Source organism: Sitophilus oryzae, unplaced genomic scaffold (assembly GCF_002938485.1).
Source record: "Sitophilus oryzae breed Bouriz unplaced genomic scaffold, Soryzae_2.0 scaffold_488_pilon_pilon, whole genome shotgun sequence".
Classification (NCBI taxonomy): domain Eukaryota; kingdom Metazoa; phylum Arthropoda; class Insecta; order Coleoptera; family Curculionidae; genus Sitophilus; species Sitophilus oryzae.
Genome location: NW_022147071.1, coordinates 268,359 through 288,183, shown reverse-complemented (window position 1 = coordinate 288,183; position 19,825 = coordinate 268,359). Strand labels below are relative to the sequence as shown.

At 29.5% G+C, this 19,825-nt stretch overlaps 2 protein-coding genes across 9 annotated transcripts in view; one reads left to right on the top strand and one right to left on the bottom strand.

Moving 5' to 3' along the window:
• The first annotated feature begins 1,677 nt into the window (after positions 1–1,677).
• On the top strand, positions 1,678–8,170 carry LOC115886417 (protein Wnt-4). Its single transcript, XM_030905548.1, has 5 exons — positions 1,678–1,810; positions 3,601–3,825; positions 5,501–5,700; positions 6,221–6,385; positions 7,350–8,170. Exons 1-5 carry the CDS (start codon positions 1,725–1,727, stop codon positions 7,724–7,726), a joined length of 1,053 nt encoding a protein of 350 aa, XP_030761408.1. The 5' UTR covers positions 1,678–1,724; the 3' UTR covers positions 7,727–8,170.
• A 1,339-nt stretch (positions 8,171–9,509) lies between these two features.
• LOC115886381 (sodium bicarbonate cotransporter 3) overlaps positions 9,510–19,825 on the bottom strand; it is a 51,680-nt gene continuing 41,364 nt past the window's right edge. For 4 of the 8 annotated variants that reach the window (XM_030905490.1, XM_030905488.1, XM_030905495.1 and 1 more), the window contains 8 exons: positions 19,723–19,818; positions 19,233–19,472; positions 18,379–18,506; positions 18,057–18,258; positions 17,507–17,737; positions 13,083–13,276; positions 12,501–12,612; positions 9,510–10,678 (listed from right to left, as the gene is read on the bottom strand). In XM_030905490.1, coding sequence (XP_030761350.1) covers positions 10,595–10,678; positions 12,501–12,612; positions 13,083–13,276; positions 17,507–17,737; positions 18,057–18,258; positions 18,379–18,506; positions 19,233–19,472; positions 19,723–19,818 — 1,287 coding nt within the window. In that variant the 3' untranslated portion in view covers positions 9,510–10,594. Of the gene's footprint in view, positions 10,679–11,063; positions 11,128–12,500; positions 12,613–13,082; positions 13,277–17,506; positions 17,738–18,056; positions 18,259–18,378; positions 18,507–19,232; positions 19,473–19,722; positions 19,819–19,825 lie in introns of all 8 variants that reach the window. The other 4 variants (XM_030905491.1, XM_030905492.1, XM_030905493.1 and 1 more) reach the window with 3 other exon arrangements.

Below are 19,825 nucleotides of genomic sequence, written 5' to 3'. Positions count from 1 at the left end.
ACGTAAAAATTAAAAATAATCATACAGAAAGTTTGAGGTTTTTTGGTTTTACCTTATTAAGTAATTTTTATCAGGTAGTAACTGTTAATTTTGAAGTTTAACTTAGGGTTAACGCAGAAGTGTTTACAAAAAATAACTATTTTATTTTGTAGATTTTCTTGCAGTGGCCACATACCAATATCGGATTTTTTTGGAGAGATGAATCCGCCACATAGGGATAGACATTTTTGTATTGGATTTGTCGCAGTTTTGTCGTAAAACATGAATGTTTCTGTCTTGTCCTGTTTTGTCTGCTTGGTCTGGACCCGGCATCGGCAGTAGAAAACAAGATGTAGAGATATTTAACAATGGTTGAATAAGCTGACGATGATGATGATGATATTTAGATAAATTAAAATATTTTACTGAACCGATGCACAGTGCTTCGTCCCATGGAGAAAAATCGAAAAAAAAAGTTAAAATTTACTAATATCTGAATATGTAATTTTATACTTATAGCAATGTTCAACCATCCTGTATATTATTTTTCATAAACACCGTTTTTTGTTAGGAAATATTTTCACTAAAAATAAATTTTGCGATCATTATCTTATATCAGTGAAAAGAATAACATTCATAGTAGTTCTGTGTATGGAGTTAGACGGTACGTACTTAATTGAAATCCACTATGGATATTGTTAAACAAGGAATGTACTTTAAATTTATTTCTAAACAAGTTCGTGATTGTTTAGTTTTTATTTATTTTTTAAGATGATTCTTAAATGGGTATAAAAATTTTACGTTTTCAAACTTCAAAAAGGCATTTAAGAAAAAAACATATCAAAACATATCGTATTTATTGAATATTTTTGTTGTCATATTCATACACTTTTAATTTTTGTATAGTTCACCTGCGTCTGCTTGCGACGAACTTTATTTTATAATACTTTTCAGATGGAGTAAAATTGATAAGCAATGCCGATCTGGTTAATACTTGGCTTGATCATAAGGATAAGAACTCTTTGTATTTCAGAAAATGTGTTCTTTATTAGATATTGATGAACCTTCCAGTCAAATGAGACACCACTTGTGCCGGAAAAAGCCCACTATGTTGGAGCGAAACGTCGCATAAAAAAAGTTTCCATCTTTCAATTTATTATAAAACCTTATACCCAAGAAAAGGAAAAAATAATATATGGATATGGTCTATTAAAGAGGTAACTATTAACATCCGAACCCCTCATACCAATAAAAAGAACAGTAACAACGCGAAAAAGTAACATAATTAGAAAATGATGTACAGAAATATCTTATATGTGAGGATATTTCATCCACCTGTGATTTGGATACTATAAATTTGGAAGATTCTGTCAGCAGTTATTCTGCTGAATCAGAATAGTTACGATCTATGCATTTTATTGTCCTAAAGAAATTGAAAATAAAGATAACAAACTAAACTATATGATACTAGGTCTACTAAATGCTCCTAACAAAAAACACAAAAAATCAAGACGTAGAATGTTTAGGAGGGGAGTTAAAAACCGCGACCTTACAGATCTGTTGTGTGTCTAAAACAAAATATCTAAATCAGTTAATCAAGATAATATCAAGATAAAAAAATAAAAATCAATTATCTCGGTGTATATTTCGAACGTCCCCGGTATACTAGTTAGTCTGTCATAACATTTGCGAGTAAATTATGTCGGTTACACCCAAAAGACAGTTTTCCGAGATGTAGCGCGAAGATGAGACATTTTCCGGCTCATGTTATAAAAGCATCAGTCGTGTTGTGCCTTTTCGCTTTCCTAATCTGTGGATCTCTATTGAATAAGTAAGTGCGATAATTTTAGTATCCGTATTTCGCAATTTTTTCAAAAAATAAAATTATTTAGTATTTTTGTTTTTTGCGACCTTAATTTTCCAATTTGATACAGTCGTTTAGTTTGGTTTGGACTTTACCTTAGACTTGTATTTTGTCAACTTTTCGATCTTGATCAGGACTCATTTTTTATGATTTTTTCATATTTTATCAAACATTTTGAATATCCTCAAAAAAATCATAACCGCCGTGAAAATACAAGTCTTTCAGCTCATTCCCCTCAAAATTTTCATAAATTAGTAATTCTAATTAGCGTAAAGTTTGTTGCTCTAATTTTAATTTAGGCATTCAGAAAGTTAAAATTAGTGGTAGTAATTTTCATTTAGTAGAGAAATTTTAACAATCTTTTATTTCTTTTTAATTAAGCTTTAAAATAAATAAATTGAGATTCATAAAATGGAGGATTATCAATCTATTTTTTCTCAACTGTTAAGAAGAACAGTTAAAACAAAAAAAAAGTGAAAAAAGAAAAAAAGTAAAAAAAGTGAAAAAAAAGAGGAAAATACAAATTTAATTAATGAAAAATAAAAAAAAAATCAAATAAAAGATTTTAAGGTTTGTGACTCTTTCCTCTCATTATATGATTTTCATTAATTAATATGAACTCACACTTGGTCAATGGATGTTTGTTTATAGAAAATTGTTTTAAAAGATTTTTTTAAATATTTAAAATTATAAAAATTGAAACGAAAATTAATTTTTGATTTTAGTTGGTTTTACATCGAAAATTCTACCAACCGCTGGTGTTTAATTTTTTCTTAATAATTATAGCGAATTCTATTAGTGTTTCAAGTGTATCAGTGATCTATCGTATTTAACCAGTGTGTTAATACTAATAAAGAACACATGGATGGATATATTTATCTACATGAGTGAGTTAAGAAGTTTTTAACTCACGCATTTTAAGTGAATTAAGAGTTTCTTAACTCACGCATTTTTCTTACCGCACTCCTTGTTTAGATGACTACCGAAGAGAAAAAAATATTTTGTAAATCATTTATTTTGCACTAAATACCTACCTACTAAATACAAATAAACTGTTCTATTGATAATAATTATAAAAACATGAAAACTTATTTGTTATAAATGTTAATGATACAGTTTGAACAATCTTTCAAGTATATGCCTGATGAAGCATATATTTATATTCATTTTAATTGATATCATAGTACGTATCATTGAATAGAAAGCCCAAAGAGACGAATGCTTATAAGTAGCGGATAAATTGGAAACATATGTTATGAGTACCTTTTCATTTCCATAGTTGTTGACTTTTTTTCGGTGCGCCATTTGTCATACTGAGGGTATGTATATTCATATTTTTGTTTCGATCTTGCTAGAAGCAATCCAGAAATGGTTTTGAATGCCTCTTCTTCAATATCAGAAGGAATACTTTCCGAATTGCTCATTTTTTAAACTAGTGACATGAATATTATTTACTGTCATATTGACATTGCCATGCATGGTGTTATTTGAACAAAGGTACTAAGGTAATTGATTTTTAGGATAGGTATATAGTTAAGTAAAAAACTTGTTAAAGTTCATTGTGTGTTTTTATAGTTAGACGTAGATAAAATATTGTACAATACACGCGAGTTAACTCCATTAAGATACTTTTGTGCGTATCTTAATCATGCTGTTAACTCATGCTGTAAATATCTATTAGCACACACAGAAAAATATTCTTCTGCAGAAATATCCAGTCTAAAGACATATACAAACTAAATTATTTTGTTGGATAGTGCTACAAGATCAACAAAAATGGAACATAGTAAAAAATCCTTTATTTCGCTTGTGTTTTCTTCAAACGCGACTTGGATCAAACCGAATGCTACTCATAAGGAAATGTGTAGATGGTTGAAGACCCTCAAGCATCCAGAAAAATTGTGTAGAAGAAGGAGAGGCTTACCTGAACTTTTGCATGAAACAAGGAAGTTAGCAGTCAGTTCTTGTATGGAACAATTTGAGTAAGAATTTTTGAATACTATATATAACTTTTTAATTTTTTAAGTAATTTTTTAATATTTCTGTCTTGATTATTTATTAGTTTTTGTTACAATACTTTTTAAAAAGAAAAACACCCTCCCTAATATTTTTATTTAATAATTCCAAATATTGATTGAAAAGGAAATTTAAAAAACTACACTGGTCTGCAAAATAGTATATTATTTTGTTAGGAGTAAAAACGACACCTCTTGTGGCGAGGCTATACGTCTAACATACAGGTGAGGCACAAAAAGTCATTTTTACTCCGAATAGAACATGCTATTTTTTTCACATGCCTCAAATAATGTTTTAAATAATTTCAAACGTTTCAAATAATCTAAAAAGATTTAAAAGTAATACCTTGTAAGTAATTATATATCGAGAAACTATGGTTACGCTCGTTGAATTTGACACTTTATGTCAGTTTAGTAATATACAGGGTGTTTAAAAACAAATGCGAAAAACTTCAGGGGGTGATTCCTTGTTCAAAATAAAGGGTAGTTTGCTTCATAAACGTTGGGTCAAAAGTCAACCATTAGGGAGATATCGCGGTACAAAGATGGCGGAAAAATAATGTTTTTATTTTTTATCTTGAAAACGAAAAGAGATAGACTAATAAAATTTTATGGAAGCATTACTGTTATGAAAACACACTTTCTGGTAATTTTTTCACTTTTTTAAAATGAGTGGAAGGGGTTGAAATAAACTATCCCTATCATTCTTGTTAACGAAATTTAAAGAAAAATCTTATCAAACACATGCAAATTAATTTGGATAGTTTAGTTTGTTTAGAAACTTTTTTATCTCTTATATTTTTTTGATAAAACTCACCGATTTGGAATTAAAAAATAAAATGTAAAGCATTACATGCCAGGACAAAAAACATTTTCTGATAAAGAATCTAGTGGGCTGCTGTTACTTTTTAGGATGTTCCTCATATTATTTTATTTTACATTACTCTACTGCAATACGTTATTATCTAGATGATTATTATTATTGTTATTATCACTAGATTCTTAATCCAAAAATGTTTTTTGTCCTGACATGTAATGCTTTACATTTTATTTTTTAATTTCAAATCGGTAAGTTTTATCAAAAAAAACACAAGAGATAAAAAAGTTTCTAAACAAACTAAACTATCCAAATTAATTTTTTTGCATGTGTTTGATAAGATTTTTCTTTAAATTTTGTTAACAAGAATGATAGGGGTAGTTTATTTCAACCACTTCCACTCATTTTAAAAAAGTGAAAAAATTACCAGAAAGTGTGTTTTCATAACAGTAATGCTTCCATAAAATTTCATTAGTCTATCTTTTTTCGTTTTCAAGATAAAAAATAAAAACATAATTTTTCCGCCATCTTTATACCGCGATATCTCCCTAATGGTTGACTTTTGACCCAACGTTTATAAAGCAAACTACCCTTTATTTTGAACAAGGAATCACCCCCTAAAGTTTTTCGCATTTGTTTTGAAACACCCTGTATATTCGTACTTTTATGCTTAGGCGTAAAAGTCCTTTACTTTTATGCCTAGGCGTCAAAATGACTTTTTTATATTGTCAATCACGGTCGCAAAAATTAATACTTTTCTGACGTTTGAAAAAAAAATGTTTTTTTTCGATCCATGGTTTTTCACTATACGATTATGATTTTTAGGTATGAGCAATGGAATTGTTCCAGAACGAATATTAAGAAATATTTTAAGAAGATATTTAGGGAAACGGCATTGATGCATAGCTTAGTCACTTCGGCCCTTATGTACACTGTTGCCAGAGCGTGTGCTGAGGGTAAACTTGCCAATTGTAAATGTGCTAGTCATGGAAAAAGTGAAAATAGTTCGGATTTTGAATGGGGTGGTAAGAAAATTTTGTTTACTTCAATATTTAATAGAAATATAGAAAATATAAGTAAAGAAGTGAATTTAAAATTTTTAGTATAGTATTTTCATTTTGGCGTTGAAGTAAAATTAAAAAAAAATAAGAAAATTACTTGTTTATGAATTCTACTTTATCTACAGGGCATCCCTGAAAGATCTGTGCAAAATTAACCTTACAACACAATCGTATGGTTAAAATAGAAAAAGATGATTTCTAATAAATAAAAACACTTCAAGACGACGTATTTTTAATTGAAATTACTAGGTGTCGTGATATAAAAAGTTCTGTTGTTCTCAATCTCTTTAAAATACTATAGAAGGTACCATCTATACGAGGAAAAATAAAAATTAGTCCTAATTTTAATGTTAAGTTTTGTTTTATACTCCAGGATTATGCTGCGGATTTTTTAACATACATTTTAGAGATACACAGTCAAAACCAAGTAGTTTTAACGTTTTGTTAATGAACTTATTGTATTTTTTTTAATTCGTTTTTCTAGGTTGTGGAGATAATATAAAGTACGCTAAGAAACTAACAAAAAAGATTTTGCAATTGAAGAAAAAGGGTGACAATTATAGTAATATTATTAGATATAACAGTGAAGTTGGAATGAAGGCTGTGGTGAAGCATAATGTGAAAAAGTGTGATTGCCATGGAATGTCAAGTAAGTTACACAGGGTGTCACTTAAATTAGTGCAAAAAAATTAATTAGAAATAATCCAGTTTTGGAGGCTTTCTAGAAAATTTTCTAAAATAATACTTAAAATTGAAGAACCCCCTCTATATTCCTTCACATCTACTCTTTTACTACTATGCCAGTGCTGGACTACTAGTGTGATTGACGCCAGCTACTGGATACGTCTGCCTTAAATTTTATAGTTAGGTTTCTTGTCTATTTGCCTGTCGATGTCTCTGCGTTTACATGACTTTTTTATCAATAGAATATTGTTTGGAGTGAGAAAGATACAGCTTTGTGAGCGAAGCTGTTACAAAACTCGAAAACAAGGATTTTGCGCTAGTAGATGTAGTAAATAGTTGAGAAATTTAAAACGGACATCTCAAAAGTGCTTCAGGAACTATAATTTTTAGTAAATGTAAAAGGAAACATTGTTGAAGATCTCACTATTAATGCCAGTTTAATTCAGAGATCTAAATATGCCCCGATTACAAGTGTAAATGTTGAACGAAGTTTTTCCCCCTACTTAAGGACATAATATTCCTTAGTGATAGGAGAATGGGATTTTCTGTACAAAATTTAGAGAAACAGTTGTTGGTTTATTTAAAAACGATGATTAGTTTATTTTGGTTGTTAAGTCCTAATTTCATTTGTTTTTGTTATTTAAATATTTTTTATTACAAAATATTAGGTATATAATTCATTATAGTTTAGTTTGTTCATATAAGTTTATAGTTTATGTTCTTGTGCATAATTATTTTTTATACTGGTTTATTAAAAAATATTAAATTAGTCAAAATTAATTGTTCATTTTTTTCATGATTTTTTAAATTTACGTGCATATTTATGTGCTTATTTTCGAAGTATTTTGGGTCTCTTTAATGCTTATATATCCGCGTTCTAGTAATGAAACACTTTTCCTCCTCGGTATGTAATATACGATTATTTTCAGAATCATGTACTCTAAAAATCTGCTTTATGCGAGTGGAACCGTTCGTAAAAATCGCCGAAAACCTTCGCCAGCTCTACCACACAGCGGTCAAAGTCAAGCCTGATAGCGACCTCGAACCATACAAGAAGAAAACCCACCTGGTTTTCCTGGAGAACTCCCCCAATTTCTGCGGCCAGCTGGGGGCGTACGGCGTGACGACATCAGGCAGGCGGTGCAAGGACGAGAACAACTGCGCCACCTTGTGTTGCACGCGCGGACACACCAGCGTCAAGAAGGTTTTCGACGAGAACTGCAAGTGCAAGTGGATTCATTCGAACCCGTTGACGTTGCAGTGCGCTAAGTGCGCCAAAGAAGAGACCTTTTACTACTGTCGTTGATATGGTGCGAGATAATGGTTATAGATGGCATGGCTAGTTTCATTTTTATTTTTTTAAAAGATTAAGAAAGGAAATGTCTATACCTCTATGGCGGATTTGACTCTCCAAAAAAAGTCCTATTAGTGGAGTGCCCAGAGACTTTTACCTCGGAATTCAATTACTATGTGAAACCTTCTGTATTGTGTTTTATACATAGATAAAATACTAAAATGTTTAAATGCTTGTAATTTTTTATTTTAGTAAATTCTTAGTTATTTCCTCTATGGTTATTTCCTTCTTATTTTTTTTATTTTTTTATTTGTTTTCCTAAGTAAATTTATTGAAATAAATGAATCTAATGCATAAGCTGAAATATATAAAGCAATCACTGAAATTTTGATTGAAATCGAATTATACAGGGTGGCGCGTCATATACGACGTGGTTTTTACAGTTGAAGGTTGGAACCTTTGGTGTTACACAGCAAAATAAAACACTTAATCACCACAATTCACCAAAACACTTTTACTTTTACACTTACAGTGCAAAAGTAAAAGTGTTTTGGTGTATTGTGGTGATTAAGTGTTTTATTTTGACGTGGTTTTTGCAGAGAGAACAAAAGTTTGTGTTAAAGTGAAATTTTGTGAGCTTATTATTTTTGGAACCGGAATTTTATAGCAACTTCACTGAACTAAACAAATATATATATGGATATCATATATGGATATCATTATACTCCCTCCCTAATTTTTTTATTGAAATATTTTTATACAGAGGGTTTTATATAAACTTACTAAATTAACAGGTTACATTACAGCTTATTATTTTAATATAATTTTATAAACATCTTGTAATAATATCTGGTCGATTAATATAACAATGATTGTTATACTAACAATAACAATAGTTCGTAATATTAGAACTTACTATTGTTACACAATATGATCGAAAAAAAAAACGGCGTCAGCGATGGCTACGAAATGAAGATCACTGTCCTGTTTTGTATATAAAATTATACAGGGTGTCCGAGAAATAAGTGCAAGTATTTTAACTGGCAGTATAGTTCAACCCCAGAAACATGCCTATGAGTTTCTTTTTGCGAAAATTTTTTTTTGAAAATTCGAAATTTTTTGAAACATTTTTTGAATTTTTTTTTGTTTTTAGTTTAAAAACATAATTTCTTGATAATATGGCAACATAGATATTAGATTAAATTTACAAGAAAGAAAATCCAAAAAAGATCCAGTGGTTCTCAAAATTTTAGCAAAAAATCATTTCTTTTTTGGAAATTTTCAAAGTAAAATAACTCCGTTATTTTGGACTTATTTGAAAAACGATAAAGAGAAAATATGTTTCTTTTATCGAGATCTACCACCCAAGGTATCAAAGGTCAACATCTAAATAGGTAGTAAACCTTAAAATACTTGCACTTATTTCTGGGACACCTTGTATAAGGAATGTCATCGATGTTCATTTCCAAGCCAACTCGACGCCGATTTTTTATTTTTTTTTTCGATCATATGGTATTAGTTAAAAAAAAGCATTAGAAACTGAAGAGAAACTTATTAATTATTTAAAAAATATTTAAGAAACTTTTTATATCTAGCTGAAGTAATAGATACAAACATTTTGCAGTATTTTTGAAATATTTGATCTTTTCACACAGTTAATAGTTATAAAGTAAATTTTAAATTTTGTATTATTTATATTCATAAATAATCTGATAATTATTTATTGCTTTACTTATACTAGTTTTAAGAGAAAAAAACACTGTGATTTTTGGAACTATATATATTTTTATTAAACGACTAATTCTAGTTCTGCCTTTTTATTGGTTTTGCGACCTAAAAATTACAATTATTATTTATCTCTCTACTAAAATAATCAATTTAATTTCACCATATCCAGACACTTAACTAACATACTTAATATTTAATTTAGGTATATCATATACAAAATATAATATTTTGGATAGAGATTCGAATAAACCAGACATTTTTGGACATACAATTTTTTAGTATTTTTTAAACGCTTACCTAAATCATACAAAAATATTGGTTATATGCGTTTACACTGATATTTTTTGCTCTAATTTTTATTTATCTAATAATTTTATAATGATTTAGGCTTGGTGATAAGAATTTTTGATCAACCACAATTTTTAATACAAAAAAATAGGCCAGAATTTGTTTATTGCTTTAATCCGGGAAAAATCTTGTAAAACTTCCTACAAAATATTTAAATAATCTTTTTTTATTATTTTAATTACATTTTCTAATTCCTATTAACTAAATTAATTACCATAATATAGGCCACACAACAATATTATAGTTCAAACATCTTTACTAAGATTGCTTATTTTAGAAAATATCATATTTAATCTGTGTCCAATAGTAAACATTCATATTAAATAAGCATACTTATTATATAAGGTGTTTCTTAAATACCTATAAGAATTTTAAGAGTATCGACGAGGTCGTAATATAATGCCACTACTTATTTAAGGAACACCCTGTATAACGAAACAAAATAAATAATTAAATAATTCATTATTACATATAAGTTATATAAATCAATTGTAGTTTGTGATTCAGTTTGTGATTCCCAGTACCTAGTCTATAATTTATATAATCTATCCAGCAAGAGAATATACGATTTAGGGAGAGAAAATTATAGAAAAAAAAGACTAATAGAAAAAATAATCTAAATCACACACAAATAATATACTAAATAGCATTGCTGGAGATAGACCATATACAACATAATTCATATAAAGCTGTTGTACAAATCATGGGGATTATTTTTAGATATTATTAATTGGAATATCAAGATAAAAATGGATGAATTAGAATAGACTATATACGTTTTTTTTTTGTAATTATTCTAGAATATTATACGTGTGTTTCCATTGAATCCTCCATTATATTTCTGAGTTTGGTATCTTTCCAGTGAGACGCCTCGCAGATATGATCAAACTAAAAGAATTAATATATTATTAGTTGAGAGAATTTTTAACATTTGTATTAATCAAAAAGGAAGGTATCAAACGTCAACATCTAAATAGGTACATAAAAAAGATCTTATATAATGTTATTCAATAATTTCCACATTTTTAGAAAACAAAGCATTCTGAGTAACATTTTGGTTAAGTATCGCATGTTATTTTTATGGAACTATCTATGTCTTAATATACATAGATGAAATACTATCAAGACGACAAAAATAAATACTCTACTCAAAAGAAGATCTATATTATCTCTTGGTTTATAGAAGGATTTTTTATTTCATTTTTCTAAGAACATCATGCACTTGATCAAAAGGAAACAGGAGCACATGCAAAATCTAATTTAAAATATGTACCATTCTCCTTATGACTCGGCCGCTGAAAATCGATTAAACATATTTATATTTTCTCTATTCTAATCTAAAATTATAAAAAAAAATGCATTTAGGTACAAATTAGTCAAAAAAAAAACTTTCGAGCTAGGTGCATAAATATTAGTACTTTCTTGACAAAATGGCGAAGGTTAATTTAATTTGTGATTTCTATATTCTGTATTATTCTTGTAAAGGCTTTTTGAATGTAATGAATTCTTTGTGTTAGATTTAAATTCAGGAATTTTGTCCACCTAACTGACAACGAAACATAAAAATAAATATACTGTGTGATAGAATTAAAACGATGTTACAAAAAGCACACAAAAAACATTTCTAAACCTTAAATATTAAATAACTGATCGAAAAAAACGGCGTCATAGACAGCTGGGGAATGACAATCGATGATAATTTTATCGAGATCAATCTTTAGACGTCGTATACTGAAAATTGACAAAAACCTTGGGCTTGACCTCGCCAAAATTATCACTAATTGTCATTCTCCAGCCCTCTTTGACGCCGTTTTTTTTCTCGATAATATGGTATAATAGACTGGTAAATCTAAAACTAAAATAATATTTCTGTGCTTATTGTAATGTAGTGTTCATTGTAGCATACAGTAATCATGCAATTTTTGAAATAAAATAGCGAAAATAAAATAAAAACTTGGAATAAAAATACCAAAGGGGGAGTCAAATATTATTTTTATGGAATTTTGCACATTTGTTTGGACTTTTCTGACTTTATTTCGTGCATTTTAGCTAGAATTATAAAATAATAATCTACTATTCCGATTACTGCAAATATAATTACCAAGTCATTATAATTATTATAGAAATAAAGACTTCTAATATTGATACAGTCACTATAAATGTTATAATAAAATAAATGATAATAATTTATAACAAATGAATAGGTGCTTCTCACAAAACTTTTTATAGCAAAAAACCTGCGTTGCAAAATTTGGCATTTGATACATTTTATGTCCTTGATGGGATTAAACATTAGCAACCCTATGCAAGATAAGAAAATGATTCAGTCTCAAAGTCAGTCACTTATGCTCTATTGTCGTCGAAATTATTTTTTTGATTAGCTCCTTGTTTGGTCTTTTTGTTCAATAAATAAAGTATGTACAATATAAGAGATAGCGTTTTCTAAAAAGAGAAAAGAGAGGTACTTACAAAGTATACTTGTGTATGTATGTGTGACAGATGTGCGTAGGTATTGTGTTAGAAATTATGTAGAAGTGTGTAGATATTGTGCCATAGTTGAAGCTCCAGCATTTCAGTGACGTAAGAAGTTAGAAAGAAGGATATATAGAATAAATATCTAGTTTTGGAAGGTTGAGTTTTCTAGTTGGTCAATAATTGGCAGTAGAAAATTTAGAGTTATGTTTTACATGTGTAAAATTCTGTCATTCACCTTGATCAAAATCCCTTCTTCTTCGTCTTCTTCCCTCATCACTGACAAGCGTTTCTCGACTTTTTGTTTAATTTCTTCGTCTTTTTTCGAGGATTTCTTCTTTTTAAAACGACTAAAACAAAATAAAAATGAAATAAATTCTAAATAAATAAAACGAAGTCAGGTAGAAGAATAGAAAATTATTGTATTGTATTGGATGCGTTCACTGTAGACAAAACTGAGCCACAAAACTGTATGTGTGTGCTACAGGCTGTGTTACAGGTCATATTGTACAAATAGGTCTGGACAGTCAGCCTGTGTTAAAGAACTGAAGGTGTGTGGGGCTCTTACAACCTTTTTCTGTATTTATGAAAATCCTTAAAAATACGCCAATGATGTCAAATATTGAAAAAAAGGAGTAAATAAACAAGTGCTTCTTTACGTTTTGTTGGTATATGTTGAGTCAAAACAAATTAATGAATGTATAGGGTTAGTCTATTTTTATACATATCTATATATTTAGAATATATAGGGTAATACATTTAGTAAAATAGTCGAAAATCAAAAAATATGATCGGGTACAGTATATAAAGTATTTTGTACCTCTTTTTCTTCTCATTTGTACTCTTTTTCTCCCTTTTAGATCTGTTATCATTCACTTGCTTCCAAATGCCAGTCTTGTTCACTTCTTCAGAAATATTAATAGAAGATAGTGGAATATTCATTATGTTTCCATTAGCCAACGGAATTTTGATATTTTTATCAATCTTTTCCAACTCAACTGGCTCCTGACCAACCTAAAAAAATACATTATTTATTTTTAGTAAACAAAAATCCAAAAATATTCTACTATAATAAAAATTAATAATATCAATAATATGATCAATATTATGAATAGTTCAAGCCTAAACTGTATATACTTAACTTAAAATATGAAAAGATGTAACCAAAACTATATAGTGAATTCTGCAGCACTATTAATGCACTAAAATCATATCACAGCCAACGCCAACATACGAACAGCCGAAAAAGGAAAAAAGATGAATATCGATCTCAGAGCATGCTAGTTTTACATTGAGAATACAGTGAAATGTAAAGCTTCGTTCAGAATCTGGAAATTCAATGTTCTGAATGAAGCTTAAGATTTGTTCTTCATAGCAAAGCTTTCTACATTAGTTTGTCTTTTTTTTCAGCTTGTCAGGGGCAGCTGGCAGAATTTCTATGCACTATATCTTCGACTCTGGGCATGGGACGGTCTACCAAAAGCATTGTTGCATTATTAAAAACAGTTTTGAAATTTGTGATTTTTTTATAACTTTGTTCCAATATGAAACAGTCTCTATTTATTACTGTTTCCGGGATCCCAATGGTAAAAGTCTAATTTAAAGCATCCTGTATACGATATAGACCCAAAGTACTAAGTTTGGTCCACCCCTGTATATACTAACACAGAAAGATTTGCAATAAAAAACAGACCTGTACGTTCTGACTTAACAAGAATATACATGCCAGTACTAAAATTGCTTACGATGAGAATTTTAAAAAGAAAAACAGAAAAATGTGCGTGAAAAAATAAAACTAAAAAAACGTGTAATCTATAGAGAGATTTATTAAAATAAACATCACAACAATTTAAAGTAAAAAAAAACAAATATTTATAACGTGATAAGTTTTTTAAACTAAAATCTTTAATAAAGTCTGTTTAAAGTGTGGTCCACACGCAACGACTTATCGTACGATTTGACTGCGTCGACAAAAAGTATATACAGACCAAGCTGTGTCCATATTACAACAACTTGTCGATCCAGCAGATTGCCAGATTGAAGGATTTCCTTCAAAATGAAGGATCTTACACGCAAGCTATGTCCACGCAAGCAAATCGTACGATAAGTCGTTACGTGTACATCACGCTTTAGATCAAAAATAAAAGAAAATGTTAATAATTTCCTAAATAAGTTAAAACACAGATAATATCACAATTTGATATTTCTATTTTTTTGGGGAGATTTTCGTCATCTATATCATTCAAAAATATAAACTTTAATGCAACTATAAGCATGTTTAGAAAACCTTGTTAAAATCAGTTAAAAAAATTAACAAAACTCGAGACAAAATTAAATTGAAATATCAAATTGTAACATATCCAAAAAAAAAATCGATATTCTTATGAAATACTTTTTACTAATAAACTAAAAATATCATATTATAATTTAACATTAATTTAAAAAAAATACTTCATAAGAAAACCCGATTTAAAAAAATAAGTATCAATTATTTATAATTATTTATCACAAAATTGTCTAAATTTCAATTGACTAATGTTACGCAATTGACCCTATATCAAAAATAAACAAATTGACTAAACAACATCGACATTTAATAATAATAATAATCATCATAGTGCTTAAAATGCACCTAATAAAATATAGTACATATATTATAGTTTGCATCAAACTGCCTATTTGTGCTATACAGAGTATTTTTTGAATAACTGAGTTTAATCATTGGTATCTTTCCTAATGAGATCATAATACTAGTTTTATTTTTTCAATGTTTTTCCACATAAATAAGACATAATCTTTATAAAAATTAAAAAATTAAGAAGAAGAACAATAAAAAATCAATAAAATTACGTAACTATTGTACCGGTAAGGACTGCACTGTTCTGCAAGCTCGGTCTACTACCGTTTCAATCGATCTTTCTCGTAAAAAATTAGACAACGCGTCCCGTCAATAAAAATTTGACAAATTTGCTAGTAGCCAATATAATATATTGTGTCGTACTCGTCAAATCCACGTGGACTCTGCCGTGTGTATACAGAGTGTTTCAAAACAAATGCGAAAAACTTCAGGGGGTGATTTCTTGTTCAAAATAAAGGGTAGTTTGTTTCATAAACGTTGGGTCAAAAGTCAACCAATAGGGAGATATCGCGGTACAAAGATGGCGGAAAAATAATGTTCTTATTTTTTATCTTGAAAACGAAAAGAGATAGACTAATGAAATTTTGTGGAAGCATTACTGTTATGAAAACACACTTTCCGGTAATTTTTTCACTTTTGTAAAATGAGTGGAAGGGGTTGAAATAAACTACCCCTATCATTCTTGGTAACGAAATTTAAAGAAAAATCTTATCCTTTTACCAACGTTTATAAAGTTTGACCCAACGTTTATAAAGCAAACTACCCTTTATTTTGAACAAGGAATCACCCCCTGAAGTTTTTCGCATTTGTTTTGAAACACCCTGTATAGGTAGCAATCCATAAAATATATTGTTGTTTATCTAGATTATTATTATTATCATTATTATCACTAGATTCTTTATCTAAAAATGTTTTTTGTCCTGACATGTAATGCTTTACATTTTATTTTTTAATTTCAAATCGTTGTTTTATCAAAAAAACACAAGAGATAAAAAAGTTTCTAAATAAATTAAACTATCAAAATTAATTATTTTTGCATGTGTTTGATAAGATTTTTCTTTAAATTTCATTAACAAGAATGATAGAGGTAGTTTATTTCAACCCCTTCCACTCATTTTAAAAAAGTGAAAAAATTACCAGAAAGTGTGTTTTCATAACAGTAATGCTTCCGTAAAATTTCATTAGTCTATCTCTTTTCGTTTTCAAGATAAAAAATAAAAACATTATTTTTCCGCCATCTTTGTACCGCGATATCTCCTTAATGGTTGACTTTTGACCCAACGTTTATAAAGCAAACTACCCTTTATTTTGAACAAGGAATCACCCCCTGAAGTTTTTCGCATTTGTTTTGAAACACCCTGTATAGGTAGCAATCCATAAAATATATTGTTGTTTATTTAAATGTGTTTTATGGTAAACTGATCATACTCCAATACTGTGCATCGGTATATAACGTGCAATATTTAATTTTACCAATAGAATTAAGCATTTTAAAATTCCAAAACGAAAGTGTGTTGTATCTAATGAAATGTTCATGATTTAAAACCAAACTATCCAAAAAAAACTCTGTATTAGGCTTAAGTACACTCAAATTGAACTAAGAGCAACAAACATAAAACCGATTTGGCACAAAATTTTACGTGGTGATAAATATTCAACGCAAATTGTTCTAAATAATTAGTTACATTTATTTATATTAATCTTGCTTCTATTAGTATTATAATGGATTAAATATAATAAATATAAGTTAAAAATTGCACGATAATGTATCCTTGGCAGTATAATATCTATAAAATCGGATTTTTTGCTTAAAAAATGGTATACAATTCATATTTTAAAGAATAAAATTTTTCAAAAAATATGATACAGTGATACATTTTGCCCTTATAAGTTATCAATAAAATTAATTTAAAATATCCTATAGATAAATTAATCAATTTTAGCGTTAAAAAAATTAATACTGTACTATAAATGTCCCTAAATATTTTTGTTTCATTAAAACAACAAATATTTATTAACAGAGATCACTATCAATTATTTCTCCTAACTTTAAATTTTTAAAAAATGCTAAACATTTTTTCTGAAAAGTTTTATTCTTATTTTAACTTTCACAAGTAACAGTTCCTATTTGTGCGTGTTCAAAACGTGTGAAAAAAACTAAATTCAATCACAGGTTATTCAATACGCAGCCAGAACTCCCTTTTATCTTCTGCACCTCAGATAAATATAGGCATATATTATGAGGATAAGATTTAATCAACATTAATAGTTTACTTCTTTTTAATCAACTAATAGCGCTTAAATTCTTTATGGACGCGACGTGTTCTAAAATTATAATTAGGTACCCTTAAAAAATCGTTATGTCCCAACTAGCAAAATCAGTGCATAAAACTATGATCGCTATCGTAGTTAAAGCAGCCGGAGGAATTTAGCTACTACCAGGTACAATAGCTGAATATTGAATAAACCCATGACATCATACAATCATTCAATTACGCTATCGATTCCTTCTCATTCATCGAACATTTCTCATACAAGTGATGTTCTTTTTTGACCAACTTGGGTCCCAGAAAGAACCTGGTTATTTTGCCGCAGCAGATGCCCACCTCTTCATCCTTCAGCAGCTGGTTCCGCTTCGTCATTTCCGGCATGACGTCATCGAGTATTTTGAGTTCCCGCCTGGTGAAAATGAAGTCTAGGGATTTTCGGATGCCGATCATGACGACCAACATGAGCGGGAACAGAATGGAGGTGGTACTGAAGGATTTGATTGACCATAAACAGATCAGACAGGCCAACTGGATGGCTGTGAAGAGATGGACTTTCTTTAGAGGAACCTAGAACATAGAAACAATATTTTTATTAATATTTTTTTCTAAACATGTAAACATGTATCACTTTTTTAAGGCTCTTTCTGTCACAAAGTGTCACATTCTTGTGATTCTTTGATAGTTTTGTTTAACTCTTCTTTTCACAATTTTGAAGTTTACGAGTTGATATGTCTCTATTATTTCTTGTTTATTTTATAATTTGTTCTATGTAAAGCATATAAATCTGGCATGACATTGTGTCAGAACTTGAGTTACAGTGAAAATTGAAAAATATGAATCTTAATAATAATGATTAATATTATGTTATTATATTAGTGATATTTACCTGTCTTAAGAACATATAATCAGGCTGATACTTATTAGGCATGAACATTATCATTATCCTATCGAAGAACTGCAGTCCTTTAAGAGACGCTACTCCCATGTAGAGGAACACACCAAACAGAACAGGCATAGGAATGTGCCCTAACATTGGTGTTAAGAACACTGACAAGCCGATTGTCAAAAAAATGAGAATATGCGTCATTCTGAAAGCGAAAAACACACTTTATTATTACTAATTAATGCCAGTTAACTGTAATTATTAACTATCCGGAACATAAAATAAAGTATCAAAAATGTGATGAGTATTTTCTTTTTGGACTTACCGTTGCTCTCGTACTCCTAAAAATTGCGGCTTTTCACCAGGAGCTGCACACTCCGACTCTAGTTTCAAGGAATTTACGTGGTTTATTGACAACACTGTAGCAGCAACAAACCAAGGCAGACCCATTGTCTGAAAATACAGGTTGTTAATTTGTTTATTACTCGCTGGAAGAGCTTAATGGTTGAAATATGGCAACCTCGGCCCGCTCGTCGAGAGACGACGCGACGGGACGAATCGGCAGCTTAGCTTAGTACTCATTTAGAATGCAGGCAGTGTTGCAATTCTGTTCCTCAATAAGTAACCGTCCAGTTAACAATCTGTATATATTTTTTTTTCACGAAAAATTTACTTTAGAAATGCTGATTGATTACATAGAGTTTACAGGGCGACAAAACTTCTACAAGGTGCATATCTCTGCAACTATCGAAATATATTTACTCATATCGTAGAATTATGTAAATTGGTTTGAAAGAAAGCCAACAATGCAATAATATACAAGGTGTTCTTTTAAAAAAATCATCTCGATCCTAGAAATTAAAATATTTTCCTAAAATAGGCCCTAGTACATACTTTAAGTGTACAATCAAACAAGTTCCAACGAGTTCTTTTTTATAGGACCTACAGATACCGGAGGCACTGTTGCTGGACCCTATATAAATTTTGATATTAGAGAACAACGGTATACGGTCGAGTCGGCCTACAAACACGTAAACGTTTACGTACGCATGCGCATTTCTTATATTTTCTATTTTTTATACACGTAAAAGATTCTTTACGTCTACGTATACGTGCCAGGAGCGGCCGACTCGGCCGTATACCGTTTTTCTCTATTATTACATTAAAAAAAATACTCACCGTACAAATCTGTATTAATATGGCCAAAATGAACAAATCTAAATGATAGCCACAGCCCTTCTTCAGCTTGTACTCTTTCCTGTTTATAATAACACTGGTGATTTGCTGGTCCATAAAAATCAATATGGTTCCCAATAAAGCTGGGGGCAGTGCCAGAAAAATTGAATAAAAGGGATTGTTGTTGAAGGGGTGAATAATCCAGCCCCTGTCTGGAAGCGTGGGTTTAAATTCGTGAGGAACCTAGAAAATAATAATAAACAAATGAAACAGAAAAAACAGAAAAAAAGAAAAACAGGAAAAAAAAGAAACCGAAAAAAAAATTCATTGAGTATAATAATTGTAAAAGTGGATTATGGCGCAGTGTAAGACACAATTCGAATGTATTCATTGATTTTTAACATTATTTTTTCTAAAATAAATTGTCATCAAAAATTTTATGTTTTTAATCGAACAACTTTCTTTTTCTAGTTTATAAACTATATATTTTTACCTGCAATTTCGGGGTAGGAATGTTGACAAAGAGATCCATCAGAGTCATGGAAATAATAGCTATAATAACGGCAAAATCGCTGACAAATTGTCTGACCTACAAA

Bases quoted from the DNA above. Each gene is read 5' to 3' on its own strand.
- LOC115886417 (XM_030905548.1), top strand. From the start codon at position 1,725: ATGAGACATTTTCCGGCTCATGTTATAAAAGCATCAGTCGTGTTGTGC. The intron at 3,826-5,500 runs GTAAGAATTTTT...TATGATTTTTAG, and splicing joins TCTTGTATGGAACAATTTGA to GTATGAGCAATGGAATTGTT. The intron at 6,386-7,349 runs GTAAGTTACACA...GATTATTTTCAG, and splicing joins TGATTGCCATGGAATGTCAA to AATCATGTACTCTAAAAATC.